The sequence below is a fragment of the Lissotriton helveticus genome, chromosome 7, assembly GCF_964261635.1.
Source record: "Lissotriton helveticus chromosome 7, aLisHel1.1, whole genome shotgun sequence".
NCBI lineage: Eukaryota > Metazoa > Chordata > Amphibia > Caudata > Salamandridae > Lissotriton > Lissotriton helveticus.
In genome coordinates, this window is record NC_136068.1 from 936,785,961 (window position 1) to 936,798,492 (window position 12,532).

At 44.1% G+C, this 12,532-nt stretch overlaps 1 protein-coding gene across 2 annotated transcripts in view; it reads left to right on the forward strand.

The window, feature by feature from the left end:
* RELL2 (RELT like 2) overlaps positions 1–12,532 on the forward strand; it is a 241,773-nt gene that overhangs the window by 14,199 nt on the left and 215,042 nt on the right. For both annotated transcript variants that reach the window (XM_078653504.1, XM_078653506.1), the window contains exon 2: positions 6,204–6,417. In XM_078653504.1, the coding sequence (XP_078509630.1) occupies positions 6,204–6,417 (214 nt within the window). The remainder of the gene's footprint in view (positions 1–6,203; positions 6,418–12,532) is intronic.

Genomic DNA, 12,532 nt, shown 5'->3' on the forward strand with positions numbered 1-12,532 from the left:
GTATGGTAAACTTGATGGCATTTGTGTTGGAGGTGATTTTAATGCCCATATTTATTTTCGAACCCCCCCCTGCAAAAGAGGGGAAGAACTGTTGAATCATGTAGCCACACGAGACTTAGTCAATGTTATAGAGAAGGTAAATACTACTGTGAACACAGGACTTGTGGCCACTTATATTGGGCGTGGGAGTTCAACCACAATAGATTATGTTTTTATATCTCCCCTGCTCGGGGATTGTCTATTAGATGCTGAGGTTGTCAACACCATATATAGTGACCATAACCCTATTTTGTCCACTTTTAAATCTTTCAAAAAAACGTGAAAACGCAAAGAACCTGGGGCAAAAAATCTGGTGGCGTCAACGGACAAACTTAGGGTAGCTTGGAAGGGGATAGACAATAAGGGGGTCTTAGCCCGTACAATTAAAAAGTACCCTTCGTTAGTATCTGTCTGTTTATCTTGTGATAATTCTGGACATTACATTATCGAGGCTTTTACAGGGTTGTGCATGGCCATAAAAAAGGAGATTTCTAAACCCGCCCCAGCCAATAATAATAAAAATCCCAGGTGGTTCGACACTTCATGTTCCAGAGCAAACCGCGAATTACGGGCTGCTCTTATGGCTGATCCACGGGACCTGCCTTTGGTGAGGAGACAGGTCAAGTTACAAGCGCACCGTAAAAACACGAGCAGAAGAGCTATTAAAAGATCACTGGGAATCCCTTGCACGCACGGCGGCACTGAGAGATGTCGCCGGATTCTGGGGCGAGGTTAAGAATTTGAGATCAATTGGATCAAACATCACCCCCATAAACTGTAATATATCAGGGGATATGTGGATGGACCATTTCTCAAGCATTTATGCTGCACCACACACATTAACGGAAATATATTACCCCTCTATGGCATTGAACAGCTCAATAACGGAGGTGGAAGATGCTATCTCCCAAAGTGCAAGTAATAAAGCACCTGGTCCCGATGGATTATCCATCGACCAAATAAAATCAGAACCTGACTTTTGGTCACCTTTATTGTGCAACATCTTTAACAATTTATCTAACAGCCAAGTCCCGGCAACCTGGTCAAACAGCATTATCGTGCCAATCTTTAAGAAAGGCGATAGACTAGATTCTGGCTGTTACCGCCCCATATCCTTAATAGACAACACCCTGAAGATTCTAGGAAGGGTCATTTTTAACAAGATCAGGACCTGGGCAGAGGAAAACATGATTTTACACCCATGTCAGTTAGGCTTTAGAAGCAATGTGGGCACTGTTGAGCAATGCTTAAATGTAAATTTATTATTGGCTAAATACACCATTGCCAAACAATCCCCATTGTATTTGGGGATTATGGATTTAAATTCAGCTTTTGATTTTGTTAACCGTTCCCCCTTATGGTCTGTTTTGTTAAATTATGGGTTAGATGAGTCACTTGTTTATTTTTTAGCTCACCTACATAGTGACTTGAAAGCCCGCGTTCGAATAAATAATGACGGTGAAGTCTCAGGGGACATTTTAATTGGCAGGGGGGTCAGACAAGGTTGTGTCCTGGCCCCCCTGCTTTTTATCTTGTACATAAATGAATTGAGTAACTCTTTGTGTAAATTGACTAGTGATGTCCCGAATATTAATAGAAAACCACTTCCCGCACTTCTTTACGCGGATGATGCGGTCCTTATGGGCCGCACACCCAATGCACTACGCACTTTAATAACAGGCTTCGTCCTATATATGGCCGACCTTGGTCTATGTACTAATTTTAGTAAATCCTTTATAATGTCCTGTGGCCCAAAAAAGCATAATATTTGTCATATTGTGTCAGGGAATAATGTTTTAAAAAGCACCAGCACTTTCCCTTACTTAGTCTGTTGTTCTCCGATTCTGGATCTTGGCAGCCTCATGTTGCCAGCGGGAGGAACAAAATGGGCAAAGCCATCAATTCCATTATCAGCCTCCGCCAACCCAAACACGCCGAGGTAATAATACCACTGCTACAAATTTACAAAACCCAATGTCTACCAACAGGAACTTATGGTGCAGAGGTGTGGGGTTATTCGAATTGTACCAACATACAGACCGAGGAGAATAGATTCTGTAGGAAGGTTCTGGGGGGGGGGGTCATCTCTGCTCCAACTTATGTTTGCCATAGGTAATTGAATCTCCCATATATAGAGGACTTTATAAGATCTAGGCCCGCCTTGTTTTGGTTGAAAATATGGCAGAATCCTGCTGCCTCTTTGACCCGTGAAATTATCACGGATTGTCTAAAATGCGAGCGGGCTAACTACATACCCTGGCTTAGGGCAGTAGAGAAAAGCTTAGTAAGCGTGGAGAAGGGGCATCTATTCTCATCACCCCTAACTATCGATTGCTCCCATAAGAACTTAGTAAAAAGGGCTTTGTATGACCAGTACAGAAAGGAGAGGGAAAGGACCGAGCTTGTGAAGCCTACTATTATAAAGTACATCCCCCTTTTTGAAACATTTAGTAAGTCTAATAATATGCCCCAGGGCTTCTTACGGAAAAAATTGGGCAGATGGAATAGGAGTTTGCTGTTTCGCTTCAGGGACGGGAGCATTAAAAATCTACTCTGCTTCCCATTAGGCTTTAATAAAAATTTGGAAAATTTAAGCTGTCCTTGTAATTTTGGTGGTAAACAAAGCCTTTTACACTTTATGTTTTTCTGTGGTTTTTATGTAAAATATACTAAATATTACCTAATCCCATATTTTAGAGAGAATGCCCTGATGGATTTTAACTTAGCATTTAGAGATTTATTGATGCTAGGCACTGATGATGTAATCTTCAGAGTTAGCTGCTTTTTCCAATCTGCTGTTCGTTCTTGAGCAACAATGAACATGGTCTGATAAAGTTTGCACTACTTTTGCAATGTTTGCACTCTTGTATATTTGCACTAGTGGTTGTATTTTTGCACATATTACAGTTAATTAGTTTGTGTATTGCCTCTATTGTAGCATATGCCTGGCTAAACATAATACACGTTGTACCCTAAAATAACGTTATTGGAAGCCTATCCTATGAAATTAATTGTGCCACTTTCTATCAGCTTTTTAAATGATTGTTTTATTGCTTTTATTAGGATGAATTGTTGCGATGTACCTGTACTTTTATGGATTGTTTTTATATCCGAATAAAGATCTTTTGACTTGACTTGAATGCGATACCAACATCATGGTTGCCGATCTGCAAATTATGGGTATGCATTTTGTCTCTCTGAGGCTTGTCAGATTTAGCGGGGAGGAGGTCAGTGGGATATTGACGAGTTGTGCTGGTGGCCTGGTTGTTGACGTTTGTGTGGGGTTTCTTCCTAGTACAGTATTAACTTGGATTTTTGATGAGCAGTTGTGCCTGTTATATGGAGGGTTGTAGGATTTGGCTAGCTCCGCCACCTCTCTCAGTGATGCCTTTGTGGTTGTTCTTTTAGGTCTCAGGGCTTTGATGTTGAGGGGTGTTGTGGTCCAGCTGACTGGTTGTGTCTTTGCTCAACTTAGGAGTTGCGTGCTGTTGCGTGTAGGGCGGAGTGATGGTGCTGGGTGAGAATTGAACTCATGTTTCATTTTTTTGTGATGAGGTTTACCCCTTGTAGTAATCTTTCTAGTTGGTGGTCTATGCACGTTAGTAGTTCATTTAGTTTATGAATGAACACTGGCTTTTGCATAGAGGGAGTGCGGGTGAGTCGGTCCTTGTTGAGGCTTTTTCTAGTCTGTGTCCCTGAATTGGAGAGTCATTTTATGCTGTGGGAGGTGGAGTTTATCAGAGTCCTTGAGTGCATGCCGGTGTGAGCTGCAGTCAGGGAGTCAGTGGGGGTGCAGGTGTTGCTTAGTTCCTTGTTAATAGCAGTGGGACTAGTGGGTGAGTCGCGCCGGTCCCTTTCGGGTGATGTCCTCAATGCATTGGTGTGCACAGAGGGTAGGCAGTGAGTGTTGGGGTCATGGGCAGCTTTTTCTACATTCTGAGAAATCTGGGACGGAGGGGAAGAAGTGAGGACTGTGAGGGGGATTTGGTGTGGGAATATTTGGAGGGTTGGGGGGTGGGATTGACTGAGCTGGTCTGACCTAAGCAAGTATTGTGATATGAGCTAGTGGATGGGTCCACCATATCCTGTGCTCTAGAAGTAGTTGTGAGGATCAGTGACCTCCCCATTATATTGGGTTCTGTCCTGACTGGGGTGGGGATAAGGTGTATTTTGAGGGAGTGAGCTGAATTTGTGGTGTAATTCGTGAGCGTTTCAGTGAGGTGGGAGAGAGTGGGGTTTGTGGTGTGATTCAGGAGTGTTTTATTTGGTTTTGTGTTCTGTGGGGAAGAGTGGCTAGAGGGGGAATAGATTTGCAGCCCTTATATGGTGTTTTGTAGCATGGGGAATATGGATTTAAAAGTGCGTAGGTTGACATCATTAGCTTGTGTCATGATTGTCTTAATTATCACTCGCAAAGATGGTGTTCTTACCCCACAGTCTATGCCACTTAAAAAATACATTATGTGAGCTACCACACCCTACTTTTAAAGAAAAAGATTCCCTACGGTATTCTTTGGTTTGGGCTGGCAAAAGGATTAGGTTGAGGTTACCCACACTGCGGCTGGGCAGAATGGAGGGTTGTCAGGGACATCATGATCTGGAGTTAAATAATATTGCAGTGCAGCTCCAGCATGTGGCACAGTGGTGCCAAATTGGAGAAAATTGGGAGAAGAGCATGCTGAAAGGATGCTGTGAGGGAGAGCTGGTTCCTGTATTTTTGATGCAGGATGGTGCCCCGTGGCTACTCCCATGTAGTTTATCACACTGCCACAGTGTGGGATGCTGCGGTGAATAGAGCAATTAGACACACACTGTTCTCTAGAACCCTGGCGATCAGGTGGTTGCAGCCGTTCAGAAAGATGATCGACCTCATGTCTATGGTATGGTGGGAGGAGGATGGGTGCATCACAATAGGTGACCTCCAGCTTGGAGACAATATTTTGACCTGTGAGGATGCACAACTCCAGTTTGGAATGGGACTAAAACAGTTTCTATTGTAGACTTGTCTGTCCAGCACACAGGGGGAAGCTACCATGTGATCCCCCTGACTCTGTTGTTCTGATTGAGCTGTTAGAGGTGGACCCTTCTGCTTATGCGGTGTCCTGAATTTACAAAGCATTGAGATCTGACAAAAACAAGGCAGTGTTGGCAGTTCAACAGATATGGGAGTGGGAACTAGGACCACAGTTAACAATTCATGGAATGGAACAAGGCGTCCACGTGTTCAACAGATCTCTAATAATGCCCAGTTAAAGTTGACACAGTTTAACTTTCTTCATCACATTTATTTGAGACATTTGAAACTGTCTAAATTAAAAAACAACCGGTTAGGTTCTCAGTGTGCCCCAGGTGTAGCGAAGAAAGACCGATTGTGAATGTACTGTTAAACTGTAACTAATAAGTTATGTGATATTACGGGTTTGTCTATAGAACTGTCTATTAACCGCCGATTACTAAACCTAAGAAATCTCAGATTAAATACAAATTTGCCCTTTTGGTCTTTGTATTGGCTAAATGTCGGATTGCCATAAACTGGCTCAAATCGCACAGCCCAAGCACAGCATCCTGGGAGAAAGATCTACTAGAGCGGGTGATTCCAGAAGAACTCATGATGAAAATTGACCTGTACAGATGATAAATTAGCTGATGACTTGGATACTTGTTCCACAATGCTTCATAGGTTGATGATGGAGACTGGGGGAATATGGATGGGACAGTAATGCTGCATTTGAGCGATTTAAGTCACAAAATAATGTTGACTTTCATGGATAGGTCATAATGGTCTGTGATTTTCAGGTGTTCTTGAAAAAAGTCTGCAATGCAGTTGTTTGTGAAAAATGAAAAGTAATTAAATAAAGCTTTTTTTTAAAAAACGTTTGCCACAGTGTTGAGCTTCATAAATGGACCTTAGTGGGAGGTGATTCATCAGGGTGTAGATTGCAACAGGCAAGAGCAGGATTTGAAATATACTAGAATGAAGCATAACGTATTTTTGAAAACTGTTATTAAAGGTGCAAGCAATTCAGAAATATTTTGAGTTTTCTATGGGCTAGCATCACTCCGAGTGGAAGCAAATAAGAAATCAGAAAGCAAAGGTCAGCATGCCAGTGGGACAAAAGTCTGCATTCTGCACACTGTATGACATTTCCCCTCTTGTATTCCAGATGCACATGGCCGAGGAAGACATTATGGAGGATGGGGAGGCAGAGAACCAGCAGAACCCTTATATGCTCTTCCTGATTGTGCTGGTCTTCTTCTTCATGGGACTCTTCGGGTTCTTGATCTGCCATGTTCTGAAGAAGAAGGGATACCGCTGTCGTACAACTCCAGAGGAACTTGATTTCGAAACCAAAGAAGGGCTGACAGAGGACCGGGAAAGTGAGTAATGCAGAAAGGGGATGTGGTGGGTTCCTCTGGGCTGCTGAACATCACCCAAAGTCACATCTTTATGTAGGTAGTGAAAATCTAAAGGTGCTGTGTACAAGCTCTGGGCACCTACAGGTCGGCTGCCTGAGTCACACAGATGCAGAGGCAATGGCAAAAGCGGGCAGTAGATTAACACTAAGGGGCAGATTTATGAAGGCCTTGCGCCGCCGGTGCGTCACTTTTTCCCATGTTAAAAATGACGCACCGGCGGCGCAAGGCCTTCATAAATCTGCCCCTAAATGATTAACCTCGCTGTATATTTTATGCAGGAACTCCTTAAAATTCACTTAGGCAGTCTAATTAACAAATCAATGAAGATGTTTGGCTTGAAGGGCTGATGTGGCTCAAGTTACAACTTTGCTACAAACAATCAAGGTAGGCCAAGAGCGAGTGCACAGCCACTGAACTTCATTCGAGTGGGCCAGCAGGCACCTCTCCTGTGATACAAGTAAAAAAAACCTGTTCACACTACTGATCACTATTAACCACAAAATAATTATGCTGCCACCACTGCACTCATATTGCTCAGCTCTAGTTAAGGGCAGTAGCCCTCTCCCAATCTGAAGGTAGTGCTTGATGCACCACTCCCAGTTTAACTAGGCTATGAATCACACAATTGAGGTCTGCATACCAATGACCAGCATCAAGACCAGGGGTCCAAATATCCATGCAACAGGGGCACTCAGCAAGGGTACACACCTGTCACCATGAAGGGGACTTTACGGTCCCATCAGTTAGTCACATGTCAGGCACATCTCCGAGATGCCAGTAGGGATGAGAGAAGATTATGTGTCAGGTCCATGCATCTGAAATCATCACTATTCTATTCGATTCACATCTGTAACGGATGAGCTGTAAATCACCAGAGAAGAACTGTAACTTGCTCTGGCAGCCTACATCCCCAGGATCCATCATAAGGCTTTCCGTGGTGATTTTCTGAGCCTTACCCACCCCTGAATAGTCGACAGAAACACATATGTACATACATGTTGCTTGCAGTTTGTGCAATCTGCATGTAATTTGCATACAATATGATCAGAGTAGCAGTTAGATACCAATATTTACTGCAGAATGATGCAGTGCAATCGGGCAGTCTTTGCAAAAAGGTACAAGATGTAAAACTCTGTGCAGCTCCCTGTTCTGGCTTCAAACTTTCAATATCATTGCTAAAACACTACACTGCCAAAACTAACAAGTATTGACAAAGCCAGTAGTTTGGCTTGCACAGGAAGCAGTACAGAATTCCCCACAAAGAGGACAATTTCAGCAATACATGTTACATGCTTACCTTCCTCAGAATCACAGAACAGGTACAGGATGGCCAGCAGCAGTGCGAGCTCCCTTACAAACCCAGGAATTGAACAGGTACAGCTCACAGACAGCAGAAGTATGCGCCTCTCTCCAACAGAACTGTTATAGCTTAGGCAACAGCGGTACACGCTTCCCTCACTCACTCAGAACTGCCCCTGCCAGGTACCAGCCATACAAAGTATCGTATTGAAGCTGCAGCCCCTATGAATTAAGGCCCCAACCACCCCTGGTGTCTCCATTCAGCCTAAGTCCTATGAATATCTGTGAGTCTCAGGGTCCCTCATCACATTCTGCATGGTGGCTTCTTTGTTTTGTGTAGCACCGTTTCTGTATATTTGCTGCTTTTTGTTGTGTCAGCTAGAACTGTCTCCTGTGGAAGAAGAAGGATCAATTAAATCAGGTTTTGGCTTTGAATCTCTTTACTATTGTCACTGTTGCGAAATGACGGCAATTTGGAGTGTGCTGCTCAGCAATATGTTTCAAAGAGTACAATAGGCATGAAGATGGAAGTAAAGATGGCCCAGTTTGTTTCATGTCTTAATAAAAGAAGCCATGTATTAATGCGCAGCAGATTATCAGGCCAAATAAAAATAAAGGTTAAAGTTGCACCTGTAGAGTGTGTCTGGTGTCTTACTATCAAACACACATGGCTCGTCCTACCACAAGGAACCCGTTGCATTCTGGGTGCCTGCCTGATGCAGATCCTGGGGCCTCATTTATGAGGCCTTGCATCAGTTTTGCGCTTCCGGTGCGTCACTTTTTGTGACGCATCGACGGCGTAAAACATGCCTCCTGTTGCGCACTATTTACAAGGTGACGCATCTAAGCAGATGCGTCACTTTGTAAACCCCTGCGCTACATTATACCTGCGTCAAGTATAATGTATGCAGAGGGGGCGTTCCCCCGCAAAAAGCCTCATAATAGTGACGCAGTGAAATCTATGAGATTTCACTGCGTCACTTTTAGGACGCTGTTGCGTCAAAATCTTGCGCCTGCCTCACAGCAGGCGTAAGACTGACGCAAGCCCTTTCACATGGGGTTTTCCCCATGTGAAAGGACGCATTGCTGGAGTTGCGTCACTTTTGTGACACATCCCAGCAATGCGTGACTTTTGCGCTTACAGATACGTCAGATATACTGACGTATCTGTAACTCCTTGCGACATGATGCGTCATACTGTAAATATGACGCATCATTGGTGTCGCAAGGAGGACGCAGTGAAAAGTGACGCATTGTTGTTTTCACGCAGCAATGCGTCACTTTTCATAAATGAGGCTCCTGAAACCACAACTGCATGCAACTTTGGTGGTTAGGGACAACCTGAATGCTACCCTTGGTATCCTGTAGATGGACGTCAGCTTCTGTGCCCATGCCTTAAAGGAAAGGTGAAAACTAGTGGCTGCTCAGCACACATGGTCCCTGGCAGGAGACCTCCCTCTGCCGGGAAGCATTTTGATATTTCTTTTTGCAGTGAAGGCGAGTCAAAGGAAACATTGTTGCATTGGTAGATATGGCATGTGCCTAGCTGTGGAACCTATAGATCACATGTGTTCCCTTCAAAGGCTGGGGAAGATTATGTGGGAGAGTTCCTGGTCCTGACAAAGAGCTTGGAGGAGAGGAGCAACCACCTAGGTCATAGAGCAGCAGCTTTAACTAGAGCTGGCCAATCAAACTTTATCTCACTGTAGCCTACACTTAGAAACAGGCAAGAACATTTAACTTGTTTATTTGAATCATCAATTCATCAAAAGAGAATAAAGAGCAGTTCATTTATAGGAATGTTTATGGGCGTTATCCAACAGATATAAAATGAGATTTCCTTTGTTTAGTAATAACAGCCAATTGCAGAGTATTCTTATTACTAGCAGTACAGGGGCATTAAATCAGTTTGTTGCCTTTATCTTCCTTCATATTTTCCAAGCTGTGTCTCTATTTCTTGAAACAATGCATTGTACTAAAACAGGTCTTGTCATATGGCATAGTATATGGCATCTTTTGCCCTTTGACTTTCTCAGTCAAATTGCAACATACCTTGGAGTCTAGGAGATTGGAATATATATATATAGTTAACAAATACTTACCTATGCATACTGATCTTCATGATATTTTGACCTCAACTCCGCCTGTAAGAGTCCTATTGAAACCTCTACCGGTAATAGAAGAGCCTTTTTCTAGGGTATGGATGGACACTATCGGGCCCCTTCTTCCATCCCGTAGCGGGTGTCGATTCGTTCCGGTCTTGGTAGATTATGCCACTAGATTCCCCAAAGCAATAGCGCTAAAACAGCCTAACGAGGGTGGGATTTCCAAAAGAAATCATAACTGACCAGGAAACACCCTTCGTTTTACACCTAATGAACAGCCGCGGCCGGTAGTGGGAGTACCGGCCGGGCGGTGACGTGGGGAGGGGGAGGGGCAGCGTGGGGGGTAGTAATGTATGGATTACGGACTTTAAAAGGTAAGTATACATAACGAAATTCGTTTTATTTATTTTTATGTCTACTTACCTTTTAAAGTCCGTAATCCATACATTACTACCCCCGACCCTGCCCCTCCCCCTCGCCACGTCACCGCCCAGCCGGTACTCCCACTACCGGCCGCGGCTGCTAATGAAGCAGGTCTGCCAACAGTTGGGTATAAAGCAAATACGTACTGCTGCTTACCCAGGCAGCTGGGTTGGTAGAGAGGTATAATGCCACCCTGAAAGTCACTCTAAAAAACTATTAGAACTAGAAAGAAGAAAATGGGAAGATATGCTGCCCTTGGCCCTGTTTACCCTTCGCTGCAAACAACATAAAAGTACATGGTACTCGCCATTTGAATTTCTATAAAGGGAACAACTTCGTACCCTATGGTGAAGGAGGAATGGGAAGAAGAGCCTGAAGGAGCTAAACCACTCCCTGAATATGTGCTCAGTTTAAAATCCCACTTTCACAAAATCAGTCGTATAGTCAAAACCAATCTAGAGCAGGCTCGAGATGCTCAGAAACAGCAATACAATAAAAAAAACAAAGAACCAACCTTAGATCTAGGTGATTGAGTTCGGGTGATGAAACCCACTTCCGATCATAAACTGCAAGGTCAATGACAAGGCCCATATCGAATCACTGATTTTGTAACCCCTTTTACTTACCATTTTGAGTTGGTTCTCAAAAACAAAAAGTATACACAGATCTACCCTATCAATCTTTCGGAAAAAATGGGAAGGTGCCAAACCTGCCCTACTGGGGAAGGTAGGAAACTGAGCCCTTATTCCAGCAAAGTATAGACCCCTATTTACCTGTCTAACAACAAAAAGAGTTGAGTGCTCCTTTATTATGACCCTGGACGGAGTTTGCGGAGTTGTGCTACGCGGAACTCCACGAAGTGGCAAAAAAACCTCTGCCGCACTACGTGGAGCTCCGCAAGCGGCGGAGTTCCATAGAAAAATACAGTTTGCGGTGATTTAACAGTGTGGATGCTTGTCCGCACTGTGCAGTCATCACGAACAGCACCTTGCACAGAGCAAGCGGTACCTTCTTTCCTTTTTCTGCGGCTCAAGTAGATTTTTACTCGAGCAGCAGCGTTTTTAACATGAACAAGAAGTTTCTCATCGCGAGCGGTCGCGAGCATACGCGACCACTCACAATGAGAAACCTGACCACCCCGCGTTGAGAAATCTCGCCGGGATGTTTATTTTCCACACACGTGCTCGCCAACTTGATGTTGATGATTGTAAACGAGGAAAACTCTCACGGGAAGTTGATTTTCCTCACTCACGGTCACCAACTTGACGTTGACGATCGTGAGCGGGGAAAAAACTCTGCTCCGATTCGCAGAACGGAGTGTTTTGGGACTCCACAAGCTCCACATAATGCGGAGTGCAGGAAACTCCGCAAATTCTGTGAGCGTAGCGTAGTTCACTGCCCACGGTTACTTTATTACTCCTTCAAGATTTAGTCTCCCTAACCCATGGGAAAACCTCTCTGATCAGCCATGCCATCCATACAGATCCCTGAAAAACCATAAGATTGCGACCTTACCTTATACCAGCATCACGACAAGAGGCTATTGGGAAGGAAGTTCAACAAATGTTAGAAATGGGAATCATTAAACCATCCAATATCGAGTCAAATTCGCCTATTGTAATCGTCCCCAAACCAGATGGAACCATCAGGTTCTCTATAGACTTTAGGGAGGTCAACAAGATATCCCGAGTTGATGCCTACCCACTACCCTGGGTAAATGAGATGATTGAGAGGTTAGGGTGAGCCCAGTACATTAGCACTGGATCTTCGTAAAGGATACTGGCAGGCGCCCCTAGGAGAAGAGGGCAAAGAAAAGACCGCCTTTTCCACACCTGGAGGTCTATACCACTTCAGAGTGCTCCCTTTTGGCTTACACGGCGCTCCTGCCACTTATCATAGGCTTATGAACCTAATCCTCAAACCCCATCAAGCCTTTTCTGTGACCCATATTGATGACATAGTCATCTACAGCAATTCATGTGACCAACATTTAACGCATCTTGAGGCCGTAGCCAGAGCATTAAAAGAAGGCGGCCTCACTATAAATCCGGCCAAAAGTCATTTAGCTGCCTGGTCGGTAAAATACATGGGATACGTCCTAGATGAAGGCTTTATTAAACCTCAAGAGGAAAAATAGCAGCAAATCCTCAGAGCCTTTATAGGTACCCTCGGTTATTATAGATGGTTCATCCCTTCCTTCTCAGAGAGAGCAACCCCTCTAACCAATCACCTGAAGAAAGACGTGAAAA